This window comes from Syngnathoides biaculeatus, chromosome 16 (assembly GCF_019802595.1).
Source record: "Syngnathoides biaculeatus isolate LvHL_M chromosome 16, ASM1980259v1, whole genome shotgun sequence".
Classification (NCBI taxonomy): Eukaryota; Metazoa; Chordata; class Actinopteri; order Syngnathiformes; family Syngnathidae; genus Syngnathoides; species Syngnathoides biaculeatus.
In genome coordinates, this window is record NC_084655.1 from 12,594,408 (window position 1) to 12,615,510 (window position 21,103).

A 21,103-nucleotide genomic window follows, 5' to 3' on the forward strand; every position below is an offset into this window, starting at 1 on the left:
GTTAGGAAAATAAAAATAAAACACTAATGACAATTAAGTAGAACCACTTTTCGTAGGTTGGTTAGCAACCAGTTCAGGGTGTACGGCGCCACCCACCCGAAGAAAGCTGGGACAGGGTCCAGCTACCCCACGACCCTTGTGAGGGTATGTGGTAAAAAAAAAAAAAAAAAAAAAAAAAAAACGGATGGATGGGATTTTGTCGCAGTTTGCACCAGTTGAATGTCATCTCAACTCCTGACAGAAAATAAACTTATGAATGTGTGCTGTTATTGCGCATGTCTAAATGTGTTACTGCACTATTTGTATTAAAAAAACAAATTCCATCAAAACAAATACATTACTTTTTTTTTTTCAAAATCTTCTTTTCCTTTCACTTGTCCCATTAGGGGTCACCACAGCGCGTCATCCTTTTACATCTAACACCCCCCCCCCCAAATGATGCTTTAAAAGCCGAATGTTTAAACACCTTACGTTTCTGGTGTTGCTTTTCAGGTCCAATAGCTTTCTTATAACTTGAAAGCAGTGAGAATTTTTTTTTTTTTTAATTGCTCAGTAATTGCTCACTTAACTGAAACAAACCACTTTTTTTTAAGTGTACTTCTCACGCAGTTATCAAACGTTACATTTATCAACCAATTTTCTTCAAATTTCTCCACAATTAGGATCCCATTTCAGAATAACCTTCAACCAACAAATCAAATACATGTGCTCAAACGTTTCTTCAAGGAAGTGCTGGAATGATGAATACAAGATGCTGTGGTCAAAGGTCATCAATTTTATTACAAAAAATATATATTTATGCAAATGAAATGACAAATCCCACCAAAAAGCAATAAATAAGAAAACACGAGTTGGGGAAAAAAAGATCATGCTGAACTGTTGTTTTCCTTGAGGCAACATTCTCAGAGAGATGGATGTGAAATGAAAGCTTTATCTGCTCTTTAAAATATAAATATAAAGGGGGGGGGGCCAAGCAATCATGACCTAGTTTTATCAGACAATTCAGAAAAGCATGCAATGATCTCACAGGGGTCACATGAAACACATTGCGATATGTCCTTGAAAATGGAGGCTGGAAAGGCTTGTCGCTAATCTCTATTGGCGTTCTGTCACCACACGGTGACCAATCACAATCATCACGCTGAGGACATTTGTTCTGGTCATAATGTCTTTTACTACTTCAAGCGCTATACAAATCCTAAATATTACAATATTTGTTCATTTCAGAGTCCTGTGAGTATTGCTTCTTTTCAGTATGCTAAATTAAACGTGACCCACAGATTACATAACTTGATCAAGTTGTCACACGATTAAGCGGCGGCACGACGAGCGACGGGGCTGAACAGATTAAAGCAGACCATACCGCAAAAAAAAGTACATTTAGCGACTCCCACCTGTACACCAAACGATGAAGCAGCCCGCATCGACGGACGCGCTGTATTTGTATTTATTATATTTCGAGTATGTCGCAGTTTGTGCTTTTTACTGAACCACAAAAACATGGCGAAATTTTCAAGGAAGTAACAGAATGCCAGAAAGAGAGGAAACAGAGAGAGCATGTCAATTTCAAAGCGGCCCCAACCACTGACTGCACCCATGCATTTCGCCAACAGAGACTCTTGACGCTTTGCTTTCCAGGCACATAAAAAAATATAAATATAGCTATTATTTTTTTTAAATGTCTATATACAGTGCATTGGGAAACTATTCACAGCATTCCATTTTTTTTCCACACATTGTTACAGCCTCATCCCAAAATTGATTTTTTTTTTGGTGGGTGAGGGGTCAAAATCCATGATGACGTGAAAAAAAGTTGTGGGAAATTTTTGCAAAAAATGAAAAACTAAGACATCACATGTACTTAGTGAGTATTCACAGGCTTTGCTCACTACTTTGTTGAAGCACTTTTGGTAGCAATGAGAGCCTCAAGTCAACATGGCCCCACAATATTTGCACCCCTATTTTCAGGCAGTTTCACCCATTCCTCTTTGTGCCCCTTCTCAAGCTCCATCAGGTTGGATGGGCAAAATTAGTTCCATACGACTGCAAGTAATTAATGTAGAAATATTATCTCTTTACTCATTTTGTTCTATTAAATTATGATAGACGAGCTGCAGATCTGAATGGGATCGGTCTAATTCAGGGGTGTGCCCCGCGGTTGTTCAATCTGACTGGCCAGCTGGGCTCGGCTCCAGCATGTCCGCAACCCAAGTCAGGTACATTTTAAAAATACAGAATACATTTGATCTGTAAAAATAAACCATTTTAGATTTTCATTCATTAACTCATTGTTCAATTCATATAGTGTCAATAGAGACAGAACTTGTTTACAAAGACCCCAAATTACATGATCGTTCACAAGGGGTCGAGTACTTCGCTCAGTGCGTGGTGGACCTTAAATATTCTAATCTGTTGTTTCAATCCAAAGCAAAAGAGTAGAAAAAAAATAATTTGGGGGGTATTCAACTTCCTTGACTTCACAACACATTTGGCACTGATTAGGGAAGTGAAATGTACCAAGTAAAGCTTACTCATGGATCATGGTCATTAAATGCATGACGTATTAAAACTGAATAAACATATTCCTCTTAACTTCTTTACCAAGTCAAAAATCAAGTTTTGATCCAGCCACCAAGTCTTCCTGACAAACGATGATTGGCCACTGTTTTCGTCGTCTCCTGCTAATTGTTCCACCATGACAGCAGCCCCAGTCCTGGCTCACAAATGGTCCCCTAAGATATTAAAAAAAAAAGCACTAGGTCACTTTCTGTTTATTTAGTCATGGTATGCCATTTAAAATATTTTAACATACACTCATTGGCCACAATATTAGGTACAAAAAGTCAATCAAAAATTCAGGGTTGACAACTACTTTTTTGTTTTAAAACTGGCAAAGAGTAATTTATTGAGCATTTAGGAAGTGCACTAATACAATATGAAATAGATCAGACCGCGCAGCTTAAAATCAATGAGCAAAAATGGGCTTCACTTGTAAAGCACTTAGCTACCTTCAAATTATTGTATTATTTTAAGTGTAGTTGTATTTAAAACTCTGTGCAACAAAGTATAAAGCCATTTATATATATATAGATATATATATATCTATATATATAAAATGGTAAAATACACTGTCATCCATCTTCCTGGAGCACTAGCAATATCCCTAGGCTAGGTTCTACATCTTGATATATTAAACATCAAAGAAATAGAAAATTATTTGGTAATTACCAATACTGCTTCAGTTATCAAAGTTTTAGAATCTGAATCGATTGCCGGTGTAATAATTGAACAATTACATTCACAGGATAGCCCGGATTCAGTGTTTTAAAGAGGTTTTGCACGTCAGGTAGCATCAATTCGTTTTCACCACAGAACCATTAAGAACACAACATGCACTATCAGCACCAAATAAAGTTCAAAGTCATGGAATTGGAAGTGTTGGTGGAAGAAAAACATTTTTGATTTGTAGAAAAGAAATCACAAATTAATGTTGGCAAAGTCAGCAACACCACAAAATCCATGTTTTCTTTTATTTCACTCAAACAGCCCATCCTCCATAAGAATGCATTTACGACCATTTCTGGCCTATAAGCCACAACTTTTTTCGCACGCTCTCAACTCTGCAGTTTATGTGGTGATGCGGCTAATTTGTGCAGTTTTTCTAACGGCCACAAGGGCACACACGAGCGGAAAACTTAAAGAGTGAAACCCGTGAAATATCTGTGCCAAGGAAGTGACTTTTAATGGTATGTGTTTTTTTTTTTTTTTTTTTTTTACTGGCCCTGTTAGCACAGCGGCGCTAGCACTAGCGTTAGGGTGGCGGCACTAGCGTTAAACTCTGTGTACAGTCTTTCTTTGTTTCAATGTGGGTTTCAATGTGGGTACTTGCGGCTTTTACGCAGCTGCGGTGTATATATGTACCAAATGGTATTTCCTCTACAAATATACTGGGTGAGGCCTATAACCAGGTGCGCTCTGTAGGTGGGAATTACGGTAAATCTTGGCACAGCACACCTGAAAAACTGTGTGTGGGAGAAACCAGCAGCTTTTCCTAACTTGTCATGTTTAAAATAGTTCCAGTTAGTACAATAAAGATGCACTCCAGCAATAGCAGATCTTACTATCAGAGTATATGGCGCATCTTTCTTCTCGCCGGTATCTTGTGTAGGTGGTGGCGCCGTCGACTGCCCAGGTTGGGCGGGTGGCGGATCGGTGGTCGGGCCTGTTGGTGAAGTATCCACAAATATCTCATCTGCCACTCGAAAACGGATCTCCTCTCCCTGGTCCATGTAGAGGTCGTGCGCGCCCTCGTCGGTCTCATACTCCCAAAGCCAAACTTGCTCGGCTTCGTCGCTTGAACTATGGCTAAGGAAGACTATAGACAGCACTATAAATCCATTTTTATTAAAAAAAAAAAGAAAAAGGATGCGAAAAGACAATGTTGTATCATATTTGAGAGGATACAATTTCGTGGGTTGCTGAAGAGACTCTGGCGGGATGAGAATGTCATCAAAGAAGCCCATGGTCACTGCGAAAAAGAAATTTCACTGGTCAGTACTCAATGCTTCCAACTTTTTGGAAACAGTTTGGATCAGGCTCTTTTCAGTTTCAGCAGGACTGCAGTATAACCAAGTGCACAAACCATGGCTCATAATGATACATATAGCTGAACGGGTTTGGTGTGGAAGAACCTTGTAGTGCCGACCTCAAGCCCGTCGAACACCTTCGCAAAGAATTTTGAAATTGTGAGTGAGGCCCTGCAAGTCCAACTTCAAGAGCCTCTGAGGTAACAATTGTGTATTCCACATTTGTGCTGCTTATTTACATTGGACATTTAAAAAAAAAACCGTGCAGACTAAATTCTAGAAAATTAAGTGATCGTACCATGAACGCCCTCCTGACTGCAGTACTTGATCTTGCCGACCAGGATCTCATCCAGAAACGGGTGGAAAACAACATATCTGAAATGAACTGACAGGGAAAAAAAATGGGCCAAGGTAATTTCGTTCAGAAGAAATTCATAATTTGTAGAAGCATACAATATCATTTTAAATTCTACTTAACTTCCCATTTTTTAATACTTCATTGTATATTGTTGGATAAAGTACAAAAACAAAACTATTTCAACTAATTATTTTTCAAAAGATAGTTTTTCCCACTTAAAATAACTCGCATTGCTATCATATTGTAACGTCAAATCCCATTCATGTGATTACATACATGGAGAAGCTCTCAGGACAGAAGTAAATGTTTTTTGCAATGGAATTGTCTTTTGACTGTTCTTAAAAAAAAAAAAAAAAAAACACTTTTTGTTAAAATTAGTGAACATGTAAGTAGTGTAGAAGGTAGTGCATAATGTGATGCAGCAATAACAGTCATGCTCCCACCTCATCTTACCTTTTGTGTGTGAAGCACCATCCCCGGGGAAAATGTATGAATCCTCGAGTTTTGTAATGTCATACAGGCAGATACATAGGCCGACGTTGTAGACCACCTACGGTGGGGAGAGAGCACCACAAATGAGCAAAAATCGCTTCAGTTGTCATTATGCAGTTTTGCCTGAAAGAACCAAACGGGTACAGCACTCAGAAAAAGTTAAAGCGTATTCGGCTTGAACCTAAAATGTAACAATATTTACAGGGGAACTTCATTTAACTTCTATGAACTTTTGTTCACTATTTCAATATTTTTTGCATAACTTGCTTTTGTCTAACAAGAGGCAGAATGGCAAAATTAGCAACAGGTGTTTGATCCATAAATCAACAAATTCACAAACTTCAATGATAATGTGAAGACGACAGAGGAAGCTACTCCACATCCCCTCTCCCTGTAGCCTGAAAATTTTATTATTACGTAACGGCGGGATGTGGTCGACCGCATAGAGCGTGAGCCTCACAGTTCTGAGGACCGGGATTCAAATCCTGGCCCTGCCTGTCTGGAGTTTGCATGTTCTCCCCGTGCCTGCCTAAGTTTTCTCCGGACACTCCGGTTTCCTCCCACATCCCAAAAACATCCAAGGTAGCAAAGGTTGAGCACCCAGAAATACAAACTCACCTTATTGGCCAGTTTTTTGTTCAGCTCCTCGGACACAGCCTCGTTGAGCTGTCTCGGAAAGTTCCATGGAGGGATCCTGACTGTGTCCACCATCTCCACCAACACAAACATGGCGTAGGCTGGAGCACACGACGCAACGCGTTGCAATGTGAGAAATGCGCTCTACATACGAGAGCCGAGGAACGACACGTTTTCTCATTTACCAATCACATCCAACGAAAGATCCTCAAAACACACGTTTGGGGAAATTGTTGTTAAAGCTTTACAATGGGGGACATGTTTTGGCCATGCGGACTTGACGACAATGAATGTCGGTTTACGACGGGTCGTCAAGCAATTTGAAAGTAAGGACATAGATATTAATAAGTAGATCGTTCACGCCAGAGTCAAAGCCATCAGTGCTTCCCATGTAATGTGGACCACAAGAAACCTAAGACTGTACAGTACATTGTGCTCCATTCAACGTTGTGTAATTACGGAAGCGTATTACTCCCACACACACACACACACACAATAAATAAAGGTCGTCTTTGACATAATAATGTGACTCGTAATACGCTTCCGTAACTAAAGAGTAAGTTGTCAGGGGTAAAACATTTTTTGTTGCGTTTTATCAAATGTTATTTGATTGCAAACGTTTTGGCGTTGATGAGTTTTTAAAAAAAAACCTGAAAATCTGTTGGGAAATTCGTACGTATGCCTTCCTTTCACTCAGTGATTGCCTTTTTAACGGCAACGTCAACCTCCCCAACATGGCCGCAAACAGGCGCGTCATCGTACAAATTAGTCCTCATATCTATGGGTAGAAGAAACTTTTTCTTTGGTTTTATTTTTCAAATTTTGTATCCTAGTTATAAAGTACAATATACCACCAACAAAAGACACTCTTTTATTATCAATAGTTTATTAAACAGACTGCAACAGCCAAATCAATTGGATTTTAATACAGTATTAGCATTGTAACATTTCATCATACTAAATGGCACACGTTTTTTAATGAACTACAAAATCAGGATTGTAAATTTGACAGTTTTGAGAATAATCAAAATAAATTACCATTTGTTCTCGTGTGATTCTTTTTGCCGTAGCAGACCAACGAAGTATGTCAAGAGGGAATTCGACCACACACCACCTTCATTGATAATGCGATTTCAACTGTCATTTATTTTCAAGTGAAAGGTCACAATCAAACAAAATTGTCTCACCTTGCCTTACAAGAGAAGAAGCTAAAATCAGGGATAACCATCTGCCCACATTTACCTTATTCTCAAAACATTTCAAGTTGAGTTTACTGGTACCACATATGGAATCACTGTCAAATGCAGTAACAATATTTCTGTAAGTATAGATAGATATCCAAATGATGAATAAGGACCACAAAGGGGTGTAGCTCTCATCTGGACCGGCGGCAGACAGTAAATAACTCACCTTTTTTATATACGTATATATATATTTTGTTATGTACACAGTTCTATACATAGTGCAGCAATATAGCACGTGATTTCCAACAAACAGTGGCATTTACGTACATTTGTGGAAAGTTGAACATGAAAAAAAAAAATCCTTGATTGTAGAATGACAAGACAAACAAAAATAACCACAAGTTCTGAATTTGCAGGAGAATTCGTGTATGAATGCAAAATTATTTCGTTCTATATTGTGTCCAAAATAATCACTGACATACTTCAGGAACAAAAGTGCTAGTGGGACTAGATTGTGCATTCGGTATATGAAACAAAATGTTATGGAGGCCCAAACCCCTTAAGAAAGATTTTTTTTTAATAGTTTTTACAGGTATCTGGATGCAATTTGAGAAAGCATTAATTTACCAGGTATGCCAAAAGTTATCTCATTAGCTACCAAAAATGTATCCACTGCAGATTTCATTTATGCAAAAAGACTTAAAAAAAGCAAGGTCATATCTAACAATAGCAGCATCTAGATGGTTTAGCATAAGACAGACAAAGTCACACATCAGGGTAATAAGGCCTTGTATAATGTGAGGGCTATTTTGTTTGCAGTATTGAGATCAACTATGGCAGGACATCCGAGTAAATAATTACACTGGAAATGACAAACATAAAAAATAATTTAAATAGAGGAGTGTTTCTGAATCACATTCTGCTTTTAAAGGCTGTTTGGACGGAAAATAGAGCTATTTAACACCTAACACTTTTATCACTTTTTTTTTATTGCAGTTTATGCGGTGGTGTGGCTAATTTCTGCATTTTTTTCTAACGGCTGCAAGGGGGCACTTCAGCAGAAAAGGTAAAAGTGAGACCGAGGAAGTGACTTTTACCGGTCCGGCCCTGTTAGCGCTGCCGTGTCTCAGTGATTTTTACCAGTATGTTTTTTTTTTTTTTTTAAACCGGCCCTCTTAGCACAGCAGCCTTAGCGCTAGCGGAACAGCGCTAGCGTTAATCTCTCTGTGTACCGTCTTTCTTTGTAAATACTGTATCTTGTGTTTCAATGTGGGCACTTGCAGCTTTTTGTACCAAATGGTATTTCCTTTACAAATGTACTGGGTGAGGCTTTAAACCAGGTGCGCTCTGTAGGCCGGGAGTTACAGTAATTTTGATGGTACAGTAATAATAGTGATTTGTGATGTTTGGGGAAAAAACAAAGAAAAGACAATGTATGAAACTCCATCGAGTCACATGTGCTTAAGCCATACGCAAACAGTGTGTGTGACCAAGACTGACATAAAAAATACTGCCAGTTAGTATGAGGCTGCCGTGAAAGAAATGATTTGCTAAACTTCTCACACAAAGTTGGCTGCGGCCCTATGCGGCGATGTGCGCTTTTCATCTGTCCAGCGACTTTGTGTGTGTGTCGATGTGCTCTTTCCAAAAAGAACTATAAGTGTGCCTCAACTAAGTCTGGTGACCATCGTTGTATTCACAGTCTCTTTCGCTTTTACCCATCTGCTCACATTCCTCACCTTCTTCACCCAGGCGAATAACCCTCAACGGCAACTGGAAGCCTTGCCTTACTTCCCTCAACCAACTACTGGAGCTCCTTCATCCTGTTGAGGGCGGAGCCAGCTTTGAACCACTCAATCTGTGTCTCATTGAAAGTGTGGTTCAGGGAGATGGACTCCTCGCTGCCATCGCTATGTTTGACCACCGCTGTCAGGGGCTAGAGGAGGAAAAGCATTATAAATAACTGATGAGGAGCACTAGCACTCAGATCATGGAATTTAACCATTTATATTTATGGTTTATTTTTATCGAGTTCATTATTTATGAGTAAGGTAAGTGGTGTAGAACTGTGCTGCACCATAAACTACAACCACAATTAGGAAAATAATTAGTGGGATTACAAACTGTTCATGTGTATAATGCCAAGAATTGCACAATTTCCGTGCATACACACTACTAGTTGGGTTAATGGGTACAGGGTTTGGCTTACCTTGCCAGGGGCAAAGGATTTCAGGCCGGTGATTGAGATGTGGTCATCGGGACGAATTTTGTCATAGTCACTAGCATTTGCAAAAGTTAGCGGCAGCAGGCCCTGTTTCTTCAGGTTTGTTTCTGTTAAAAAAAAATAAATACAATGACAACAAAGGAACCACTTCAACTTCAATCCTTGAGAGAATGAAACACATTGTATACATTGGGATTAAAAGTCCCATATTTTGTCAAATGAATCTCCAGAAAAGACCCTTCTGAGGGCTACTTCTATTTAACCCAGTTTTGGACCCGCTTTGTCCAAATTTTGCAAAGACCACGCCCCCTTCCTCTAAATTGTTGCCTCCGTTTACAAAACCCAGTTGTGAGAGCATGCATGTTTGTTACGTTGAAAGTGCTGGCTTGGGAGCTGAGAGGCAGGTGGAGATCTTTCCTAGTGACATAGATAACTGTGAGAAATTCAAACGACCTGATTTCAGGCCTCTCGGGGGAAAAATGTCTAGAACTTGTGGACAATTTTATTTCACATATCACGTTAACTGAAGTACCTTAGAGCAAATATGTTCTGTTGTGAAGGTCTTTCCTTTTTAATGATTTACAAGCTGTTTATCATCTTTTTCATATTCAAAATAAACTTTACGAATTAATGTGGCGTGATTACTACCCTTGAGAATAACAGCAGATAGAGGGCTGAATTCTGTTACGTTTACTAAAATTAACTGCAAGCTAAATGTATTGACTAAAAGAAGGAGATATTACCGTTTGGGTGATTGGTTCAAACCAAAGTGATTCACTACGCGCAGACCAACTCCAGAGAAAAGGGAGAATAAACCCAGCACTGTTCGTGATCTCACAAGAAAAATATGGATGTGCACAAGCTAATAGTTTCAAATTTTTCACAATAATTGTGTTGAAACTATCCCTCTGTATTAGCTGCTGGACAATGCATGTGGGTGCTTCTAGTGCTCTCCTGATACTCTACCTTCCTCCAACAATTCAAAACCATGTCGGTTGGGTTAAGTGTTTGAAGGCTTGTCTATGTTTCAGCCCTGTGATTGACAGGTGATCAGGACTCGGTATACTCTCAACACAAGGAAGCTGTGTGTTCCAGTTTACAAGTGGTGTAGAAAATTCATGGAAAGGTTGGGTAGCGTCTGTGCTATTAAGATACTCTTGTAGTTTCCCTCCAAAACTTACCGTGGATTCTGGCAAAACTTTTGACAATGATGGCCCGTCCTCCCAAGTGTCGAGGCTCCAGGGCGGCATGCTCTCTGCTGGATCCTTCACCATAGTTCTCGTCTCCAACCACCACCCAGTTGACTCCGTTGGCCTTGGTTAGACATTTAAAGGCTGTGTTCATACTTCAGTTTGGTTTGGTTTAAAACTACACTGAACTGTATTTGCTCTTCTGGTGCGCACCAAACATGGAAGCGAGACCGCCTGAGGAGGTGGGTGACGCACTGCTTGCTATTCAACTTGGGTGCAGTTCGTTTCACGGACCAGCGTTAAAATTGGCAGCAAAAAGCATAGGGAAATAGGAAAATAATCAAATATGTGTGCTACAAGCGCAGTCTTTCTCCCGGTTTTGTGCAGACACTCATGCTGGCAGCCGGGGCACAACGGCGTTTTTTAAAATATTTTTTAGACGCTTATGCCGACCTGATCTCTTGTTAGTAAAAATGGCTAAAATGTGAACACATATACAAGACACCATTTTAGCTTGGAAAATATTTTTTTTAAAAACCACGTGATCTATTGCAAACATGGCCCAATCAACTTGTGACTTCAACCATATGCTTTTTACTCTAAAGGCCTTTGTCTATATGAATGAAACAATGTAAACTAGACTCCTGGTTGCTGTGAAAATCCACATAGTCAGGATAGTACATTCAGTGATTTTAAAGCAATCTGTTTCCATGCATTTTGACAGTTACATACATAAAGTCTGAGTTTAGAGTATCACTGAAGGTGGGGGCTTTGGTGTAGTGTCACTGAAGGTGGTCCACTAAACTGCCGTACAACAACTATTTGTTGCTCCCACAGCAGAGAGAATCTAGGCATGTCAGAACTGTTGCGTGCTCTGTAAGGGTCGATGGTCTGGCATGTTAAAGTAGCAATTATTTAGCCAGTCTATAGCATATTGCATTAAACTAACAAACTTTCCCTATTGTTCCTTTTGGATCAACTGTGCAAGCGAGAGTATTCTTTTTGTTTCCCGAAATGATCTGTACTATCGTCTCCTAGCTATTGACAATGACAAAGTGACAATAAGAGCTACGGCATACTTGACAAAAGGGTTCAACGCCAACATTCAAGCAGACCTTGTAGTGGCGAGCCACATCTGGCACTCCATCATATTCTCCGGTAAGATGGTTCTTGACTTTGTTGACGGCATCATTCTCTGTGTTAACGGCACCGATCAGCATGTTGTTAGAAATGTTGTCCAGGTGACCACGGAATTTCAGCCAGGGCCCGGCAGCACTGATGTGATCAGTGGTGCACTTTCCCTTCACCTAAAAGATTCAAATGAGAACAGAGTATGAAAGAACAGGAACTGATTTTGGGCATCTTTTTCCTTTTGAAATCAGTAATGTTTCCCTGCGATAATAAAGTTCATCCTTGGCTCCCCTGCTCATTCGCGGTTCACCGTTGGCGGCCCCGCGTATTTTGCGGCACTAAGGAGTGGTGCAAAGCATGCTGGTAGGATGTAAATAGCGTTTAAAGTCCATGTTTTGTGTCAATTAATTAAAAAAACTATTTTATTAAGTTTGAAAATGATTAAAGCATCTTGGGGAGGGTAAAACTAAACATCTATTTTTTATATGGTCTCTGTGTCTCGTCGACTTTCACCATTTGTAGGTGGGTATCCTCTTGTGATAAATGGCAATGTAAGTGAAACAGATTCATTTAATATGTGCCATCCAAGTCATATGGCACGTGTAATCAACCAGTTCATGAATCATAGTTGAAAAGTGACACTGAGTTTGTTTCATCTCACCTTTATAAGGACCTTCATGTCTTCCAGGTCTGTTCCGTGCCACTTGTCAAAGGGCTCCAGTAGCTGCAGGCGGTTACTGGAGGGGTTTACATCCACCTGGACAACATCAAATATGAAAAGTTCATGCTTTGCAGCTACAAATTCCAATGACAGTCATTGTATCAGAATAACCGCCGATCAGTTCAGGGTGTACCCCGCCTCTCACCCGCAGTTAGCTGGGATACGCTCCAGCATAACCGCGACCCTGGTGGGGATAAGCGGTGTAGAAGATGGATGGATGGATGGATGGATGGATTTTAATAGTACTGTTCAGTACCTGGCGTTCCAGTGTGCTAACTGGTTTTCCTTAATTTTGTCCCACTTTCTGGACAAACTTAAAGCAAATGAACTGAGCTGACCTTAACAGAGCTGCCCTCAGCTGGAGGATGCTGGTAGGTGTCTTGACCAGGGTCAAAGTCTCTGGAGGGCAGCTCATCACCACTGGGGGGCTGAAGCTTAAACTTCTCTCCGTTAGGAGCGGTCAAGTAGTCTGTCTCTGGGTTGAAATCGAGGGTCCCAGCGAGAGCCAAGGCGGTTACAATCTACAATGAGTTACATAAGAAGTATTAAGGCTTTGACACTTGTGACCTTGTGTGTTTAGAGTGCTTTCTGCAAATATGAGCAATGTCTGCATGTCATTGTTTATACATTCAACCGACAACAATGCTTACTTACCTCAGGGGAGGTGACAAAAGCATGCGTAGCTGGATTAGCATCATTTCGGCCAGTGAAATTCCTGTTGTAGGAAGTGACAATAGTGTTCTTCTCTCCTTTTTTCACATCCTTCCTGTTGACGGTGAATATACAGAAAATGAAAGACCTCCTATTTGACCTTCAGAATTTCTCTGACTCAAAGTGTGTAAAGTTAAAAATACAAGTTAAAAAAAAATATATATATATATTTATTTGTATCCAGTATCGTCTTTGGGTTATTGATAAGTGAACAAAACGTATAGTTCGTACCTGTCCCACTGACCAATGCAAGGTCCACATGCATTGGCTAGTACAATCCCACCAACATCACTCAAGATCTTGGCCTAGATGAGACATTACAAAATTAATTTGAAGGGATCGTTTTCCATTTCGTCCATGCCTGTGTGCGCGCACACACACAGCCTGGGATAATACACTTCACTATGCCACTTCATGGTTTAAAGGTCCCATATTTTGGCTATTGGCTATATGGGCTCAGTATAAAAATATTAATTTGATTAATTAATTCGTTATACTAGTGTCCAGAAAAGGCCCCTCTGACAGTTACTTCTGTTTGACACAGTTTTCTATCCACTTTAATCGTATTTGAATGAGACACCCCCCCCCCTTTCCAGTGATTGGTTGCCTCAGTGCAAAAGACCCACCCCTCACTACTTGTGAGATCGCACGTTTCTTATGTTGACGCAGCTGGCTCGGAGGTTGGGGGGGGGGGTTCTTTGCCAATGAAGTCGAAAAGATTGAGGAATTCAGATGACCTGATTTTAGGCCTCTCACCTGAAAAACATCCGGTACTTAGGAATGCGTGGAAGATTTTAATTCATATAATTCACATGTTTACAGAGGCACAGTTCAGCAAGAATAACATCTCAAATGCTAAAAAAGTTGGTATGGTGAAAAAAAACCGGACCTTTAAATATATTGTACTGTACTATATATGAGGTTCTGACTCACATATCCATCCCTCTCAATAGTGGCACGGATTTGTTCTGAACCAGGGGTGACTGTGAACTGGGACTTGCACTTCATGCCTTTATCCAAAGCCTGTTTGGCAAGAGAGGCAGCTCTGCCCATGTCCTCATAACTGGAGTTTGTGCAGCTCCCAATCAGGCCTGGAATTTGTCAGAGGCAAATCAGCACTTAGGAAAGCAAATGAAACTGCTCATTTTTCTCTTTTAATGCCTTACCTTGACTAGGAACTAGAGGGTTCAATAATGCTCAATACACTCATAGTCCACATTAGGTATACATACACAACCTAATGGGATACGATAGGTATTAATTTAGAATATAACTATCATTTGAGTTAATAGTATACACCAGGAATTATAGTAAGTTTTTTAAAAATGTATCTGTCCGTTTACACACACAAATATATATATATATATAAACACACACATACATATCATCATTACAATACTAATTCTATCAGTGAAAATTTGTATTGCATCCGTATTCCTCCAGCAGAGTTGAAAGGGGAGAATACTGAGGTTCCTGATTCAGCAGTAATGTGATCATAGCAAGTCAACAACACAGCTAGTGGCAGCAAATAAAGAAATATCTCATTTCACTAGACAAAGCATCACAAATAAAAAAAAAAGACGTACCAACTTTAACCTCAAGGGGCCAGCCACTCTTCTGAGCAATGGCACCAATGTCAGAGACCGGGTGGGCCAAGTCGGGGGTGAAAGGGCCGTTAATGTGTGGCTTCAACTGTTAGGAGAGTGAAACAATGAATAAAGACAGGCAACCATAACGTGGGTATGTCTGCAACTAAACAAAGGGAGCAGAATCTCTCTCCAACAATACAGAATAGACAGTGAGCCTGAACATTTGACAGAACGAAATTGAAACGGCAGAGAAAAATCATCTCATTGAAACAATGAACAATAGAATGCCATGAAATTGTGGAAAGTGAAAACAATTCGATAGCGGTTTCAGGATGCATAAGTGATTATTTGCTTTTAAATACCGTAAATCAAGTGGTACCTTATACTCCTTTTCATCCCTTCTATCTTTAGGGGAAATTGAAAAATATTACACAGAGAGATCACTCACATACAGTACATGCTTGCTTGCATCGGAAGGAGACTCAGGAAGGAGGGATGCCTTGCTCATGGGCATCTCCCCAATTCAGTACGCAGACTAATATTTCTCCATCAATTTAAACGAAATGTTTTCTTCTTAATTCACTGCAGGAATTGAACCGTAACACTACAGATGCTCCAGAGCCATCAAAAAACAATGGCTCCAACTGTGGTTTCTGTTTACTATTGCTTGAGGATACCTTGAAAGCATTGAAGGTGAGCTGCGGTTCTTTCCCCAAACGCCCAGATTGACAAAATGACCAGAAACAAGCCACCCCCGTGCTCAAACAATACTGAAAATAATCCAGCAATATACTGCACCTCACTCAGGTTAATCTCAATGATCTGATCGTACTCGCAACCATCATCTGGGACCAAATCCTCTTTGAACTCTTCAGCCAAAGAGGCAATCTCTATGAAATGAATAAAAAATGCGGAGAGAATCAATATAAATATGTTTGAATTAACAAATACTGATTAACCATCACAATAAAGATTTTGAAAAAGACTTACCTGCACGACCCGTTTTTTCAAGATATGTCTTCATGCGATGGTTGTAGGGGAAAAGGGACGTGGTAGCTCCAATCTCAGCACCCATGTTGCAGATGGTGGCCATTCCTGAATAAGTAAAGAGACGCCGAACTCTTCAGGAAAAGCAGTAACCTGCAAGAATACTGTAAGGAGGTGGACGTATTCCTGCTTTCAGTTCATCTTGTACATCCTTGTTACCTGTACAAGAAATTGAATCAACTCCAGGCCCATGATACTCTACAATGGCACCTGTGCCACCCTTTACAGTGAGAATGCCAGCCACCTTCAGGATGACATCCTTTGGAGAGGTCCAGCCAGACAAGGACCCTGTTAGCTTGACTCCAATCACCTGGAAGCAGAACACCATTGTCTTGAGAATGCAAAAGTAGAGACAAATACACACAAATGATTGAAAGAGCTCACTTTGGGACACTTGAGCTCCCAAGGGATTCCAGCCATGACATCCACGGCATCAGCTCCACCAACTCCGATGCACACGCAACCCAAACCACCACCATTTGGAGTATGTGAGTCTGTACCAATCAGCATCACCCCAGGATATGCGTAATTCTCTAAAATGATCTGCATAAGACACACAACAGTCCCAATCTCACATTTCCATTCCCGGATGCAATGGAAATGCACTCAGGGTTTTCCCCGTGCTATTAGAAATAGTTTCAGGTCGGTCCCAAAACTGCTGAAGAACAAGAAAAGCACCACCAATTTACACAGAGAAGAAGAATGGCAGATTATCCACTCAATTGCAAATGTGTCTGTCATTTTTGTGGATTTAGATAAATATTATTTTGTAAACCAAGTACATCCAATTTTTCTGAGAAAAAAAAACTAAATGAGAGACATACTGTAATTCCTGGCCTACAGCGCACACTTGGTTACAAGCCTCACCGAGTACATTTGTAAAGGAAATACCATTTGGTACATACATATGCCGCAGCTGTGTAAAAGCCGCAAGTGCCCTCATTGAAACACTAGATATTTACAAAGAAAGATGGTACACAGAAATAGTTTAACGCTAGTGCGGTGCTAATGCTAGCTCCGCGCTAACACTAGTGCTAATGCTAGCGCCTAGCTAAAGCTAGCGCGTACACTAGCAGGGCTAGTTAAAATAAAACTCATCAGTAAATATCACTGAGACACGCCAGTAACACAGCAGCAACACACTACCACAGCGCTAACAGGGCCGGTAAAAGTCACTTCCTTGGCACATATATTCCACCGGTCTCATTCCTACCTTTTCCGCTCGGGTGCCCCCTTGCGGCCGTTAGAAAAAATGCACAAATTAGCCGCATTACCTAATAAACCGCAGGGTTGAAACCTTGTGAAAAAAGCTGAGGTTTGTAGGCCGGAAATTACGGTATATTATGCTATGTCTGTTGAAAAACAATTTAACAGTGACCAATATAACTGTACAAATTGTGCGCTTTATTTGTTAGTTTCATTGGATAATTTGATTTTAAAACATTGGTCCTGTATTTCTTGTTTTATTGGAGTAACATGATTCAAGAAAAAAAAAGAAGCCAAATAACGTACATGAAAAAAAAAAAAAAAAACAGGGATGGATGCTAATAGTAAGAATGATAACACACATTGCCTCACATTGAGCCAATTTAAAATCCTAGTGCTGTCTGGTGTAAAAACTGACATTAATAGTAAAATTCCTTTTGTGTGTGTAGTGTACCTGATGGATGATCCCTGAACCTGGTTTCCAGAAGCCAACTCCATATTTGGCACCAGCAGTTGCTAGGAAGTTATAAACTTCCTGGTTTACATCCTATGTTAGAAGTAAATAGTGATGTATTAGACACATAGCTTGAAACTTGTTGAAAAGGTTCCTTAGGTAACATATTGTGTACTACATGGGCAAAAGTACCAAGGCCTGGTCATTACACCTACATGATTAGTGACTGGAAGAATGGAGTTGCCTGCAGTTCCAGTGCCTTCCCTGGATTTGATCTCACCTTAGCCCTCTGCAGGTCTTGAGCCCCGCCAATCTGAGCTTCAATCAGATGATCACAGTGGATAGTGGACGGTACTGCCACCTTGGGTAGACCACTGCTGATGAACTGAAGCATCGCCATTTGAGCTGTAGCGTCCTGCATAGCCACGCGGTCCGGACGCAAGCGCAGGTACGTGCGACCGCGTTCGATCTCCTGCCCGGCCGGATCATCCAGATGACCGTACACAATCTTCTCTGACAGAGTGAGAGGTTTGTTGAGCCTGATGGGGGGGATGGAAATGTTAGCAAGTTGCAGGGTACCGTATTTGCAGTAAAACGTATTTGGCCACAGGGAAACTGACCTCTTGCGCACAATGTTGATGTTCTCATGCATCCTCTCATATTTAATGCTGGAACCAGGCTCAAAGCGGCTCATTGCCACTTTGGCCTGGGCACTGAGGGCAGCAGAGACATGAAGGCGCCTTCCACCGGTTCCAAGTGCCAGCTACACCAGGACAAACAAAATCCGATTACAAGAAATAAGGTGACCATTATTGTACACTTTAGGGATAGACACTGAGTATGGAGTTAAACAGTGATTCAATCAAAGAAAGTGAGGCAATCAAATGATGCAAGAATGAGAGCAAAGGTTCAAATTAAATGAAGGGATAGATAGACCAGTAAAAATACGGCCTATTAAACAAGTTAGAGCCCAACATTTCATGATACTCATGAAACTGACACGCACAATAAAATGCCTCATTACTGCCTTTCTGAATCTGTGTTATAGGGAAAAAAATTAATATTTTTCTCATTATTTTATTTACTACGTTAAACTATTTTTTTCTGCTCTGATACCTCAAGTACTGTATATGTCCCGATGGACACTGCTGAATATCTGAACACATACCACAACAGTGAGCTGATATGCATGAGTCATTTTTGTTGTAACTTCAAACAAGTTCAGTGTTTTGACAACGATCATGTAAAAGATGCTGGACGTGCTGGAGTCTATCCCAGCTGACTCTGAGCAAGAGGCCGGGGGTACACCTGAGGGATATATAATTTATTTTCTTTTATTCAATATAAAACTACCTAAAAAATTATGCTCTAATGAATATTATTTCAAACTATCTAACTCAGCATTCACTACAAATATTAGTGTATCCTAAACTTTGAAAAAACTTTGAACAGCAGTGTTTGAGTGCACTGTCGTTTCCTTCCAAGAATATTAAATATATATTTTTAAGAATAAAACCTCTTCCTTGGGTTTTATGAACACATTTTTAATGTTGGCCATGAAGGTTTTACTTGGTGTAAAACATTTAATAATTACAGCTTGGTTTTATAATATGGTATTTAAAAATCTCTAATTTGATTTTCAAATGTGTTATTCAAAATTCAATACTCTTGATTTTTCTTTTCTTAGAATTTTATAAGGCTGCTTTGTGATGAAGTGAAATGTTACACGCGTCAGTCAAAAAAGTTGAGATTTGCCACACAACTTTAGATTTGTTAAGAATATGTTAAGATATAGGAAATGCATATTGGTCAAGATCCCACAAGTTTCATAAATTGCAAGCAGATAACGAATATCCAACAGCAAAATATGCAGGCTTGTTGAGTAGGTGGAAAATTTTTGAATGAGGACATGGTGGACACTCACTTAGCAACATGTTTCGTTAGCAACCTGACAATGTACAATTTGACATATTTTTAATTTCTTCAATATTATACTAACATTTTATTAAGCAGAATGGGCATGTACATCTTATAAAAAATCGACACACATATGATGCTAATTATAAAACAAGTGTAATTATTTATTCTTCTATGAGCCAACATTTCAGCCTCTGCTCGCAACATTACCGAAACACCGTTCCGTTTTTATTCCCTAGTATAACAAATGCCACGACGATGCTACCATTGTTTTAATTAAAAATGTGACACATTGCTCGAAAAGGTCAAGCAGGAACAACTTTTGTACTTGGGAGTTTGCTTAACCTTGCAACAACCTTGCTTAACCGAAGCCGGATCGCAGATGCAGGTACAATTGTCGTTTATCTGGTTTGATAACGTATCAGCTATGAGATAACGGAGCATTACTTCACGTAAGACGGGACGCAACGTATACCGATTCATGGTTACATGCGTCACAGCTTCGAGTCATCTAGGGACACTGTGACCTGCATAGCAATGATTCAGGGGCCAGTCTGATCCCCATTTTACCCCCGATAAAAAGACTAGACTCGATCATTAGTGGACCCCAACTTGAACACCATCTGTTCTCGTACATATTCTATTCACAAAGATAGTTCATAACTCTGGTAATATAAAATAAGGGATCCTTACCCGCAACCGAGTGACAGTGAAATAGTAGGACGCCATTTTGTTTCGTAAGAATAAGTGTCGCACTGAGATGACATCACGCAGGTTCTTTTCTTTCCCTTTGTACTTGTTGTAATTATACAAAGTGGATGAAATATGTCATCCCAGTGGTTATGGTACATTAGTTACACTCACACTCATAAAACACACAAAAATGTTATGACCATAAACGTATGGTCTTTTTTGATGATTGAAAAAATACACTGTATTTTTGTTGTAAGCTTTGACACATTGTTAATTTTAAAAATGTGTGTGGGTGGTGGTAATTGTTTAAAAAAAAGTAAACTTTTTCTTTTCGTAAACTGTTCAATTTTTCAATTGTTTGTTTTGACATTCAGCGAGGACTAAAACAACTTTTTAAAGATATTACAGTACAGCTTCTTCTTCTTCAGAGATTAATTTCGTTCAAAGCATTTCACAGAAACATGTTCGATGCGAGGCAAGCAAAGTATTCAAACTACAAATAAACGTCATATACCAAGATTTCCGACGACTACTACGTCATATATATATATATATATATATATATTTTTTTTTTTTTTTTTTAATTCGAACGTCATTTCCCATAAGGCCTCGTTTAAAGGGCATTTCATGTTCACTGTTGTGAATGGATAACGCAGCCCAATAATTTGTGGGCCCGCCCCTCTTCTAGCCAATGGGAACTCTGTTACTATCACCTCTTATATTTTTAGCAGGCTGTCAGCGCCGCTAGAAACTACAAATATCCCTCCGCGATATTTGCTAAGCTTCACTTTGTGAAATTTTGGTGTGAAAAAAAAACGTTTCTTTTTCATGTCGTGGTATTTTTGAAAGATTATTAAACAATATTGACTTGTGAAAATGTGAACGTGCTTGTCTTTTGTTTTCATGTCTTACCCATTAATATTGTATAATATTTACGTGATGTGCTTGGCATTGATGTAGACAG

General features: G+C 39.7%; 2 protein-coding genes across 4 annotated transcripts; both read right to left on the minus strand.

Annotated features, from left to right (window-relative positions):
• Positions 1-915: 915 nt before the first annotated feature.
• On the minus strand, positions 916-6,494 carry polr3h (polymerase (RNA) III (DNA directed) polypeptide H). Of its 3 annotated transcripts, XM_061847157.1 has the most exons (7): positions 6,258-6,473; positions 6,055-6,173; positions 5,398-5,494; positions 4,885-4,971; positions 4,465-4,528; positions 4,122-4,353; positions 916-2,732 (listed from the first exon to the last, which is right to left on the minus strand). In XM_061847157.1, exons 1-7 carry the CDS (start codon positions 6,406-6,408, stop codon positions 2,682-2,684), a joined length of 801 nt encoding a protein of 266 aa, XP_061703141.1. In that variant the 5' UTR covers positions 6,409-6,473; the 3' UTR covers positions 916-2,681. The 3 variants fall into 3 exon arrangements, with proteins under 3 accessions (XP_061703141.1, XP_061703139.1, XP_061703140.1); XM_061847155.1 differs by lacking the exon at positions 916-2,732 and having other exon boundaries at positions 3,226-4,353; positions 6,258-6,494; XM_061847156.1 differs by lacking the exon at positions 916-2,732 and having other exon boundaries at positions 3,235-4,353; positions 6,055-6,484.
• Positions 6,495-6,938: 444 nt separating this feature from the next.
• LOC133514803 (aconitate hydratase, mitochondrial-like) lies at positions 6,939-20,205 on the minus strand. The gene is made up of 18 exons (XM_061846779.1): positions 20,140-20,205; positions 18,150-18,292; positions 17,810-18,068; positions 17,530-17,622; positions 16,254-16,412; positions 16,029-16,179; positions 15,813-15,917; positions 15,621-15,712; positions 14,820-14,925; positions 14,167-14,324; positions 13,465-13,538; positions 13,177-13,288; positions 12,861-13,043; positions 12,463-12,558; positions 11,786-11,977; positions 10,662-10,794; positions 9,466-9,587; positions 6,939-9,192 (listed from the first exon to the last, which is right to left on the minus strand). The coding sequence occupies exons 1-18, from the start codon at positions 20,173-20,175 to the stop codon at positions 9,061-9,063; spliced, it is 2,346 nt and encodes a 781-aa protein (XP_061702763.1). The 5' UTR covers positions 20,176-20,205; the 3' UTR covers positions 6,939-9,060.
• Positions 20,206-21,103: the final 898 nt, after the last annotated feature.

What these genes read in the sequence shown, in the direction of transcription:
- polr3h (XM_061847155.1), bottom strand. Translation starts at nt 6,408, where the DNA reads ATGTCCTTACTTTCAAATTGCTTGACGACCCGTCGTAAACCGACATTC. An exon ending in TCTTTCGTTGGATGTGATTG is followed by an intron (nt 6,174 to 6,257) that starts GTAAATGAGAAA and finishes CGTGTGCTCCAG; the next exon opens with CCTACGCCATGTTTGTGTTG. An exon ending in ACAAAAAACTGGCCAATAAG is followed by an intron (nt 5,495 to 6,054) that starts GTGAGTTTGTAT and finishes TCCCCACCGTAG; the next exon opens with GTGGTCTACAACGTCGGCCT.
- LOC133514803 (XM_061846779.1), bottom strand. Translation starts at nt 20,175, where the DNA reads ATGGCGTCCTACTATTTCACTGTCACTCGGTTGCGG. An exon ending in GGGAGCTCAAGTGTCCCAAA is followed by an intron (nt 16,180 to 16,253) that starts GTGAGCTCTTTC and finishes TTCTGCTTCCAG; the next exon opens with GTGATTGGAGTCAAGCTAAC. An exon ending in AAGTTTTGCCAGAATCCACG is followed by an intron (nt 9,588 to 10,661) that starts GTAAGTTTTGGA and finishes TTTTTTTAACAG; the next exon opens with AAACAAACCTGAAGAAACAG.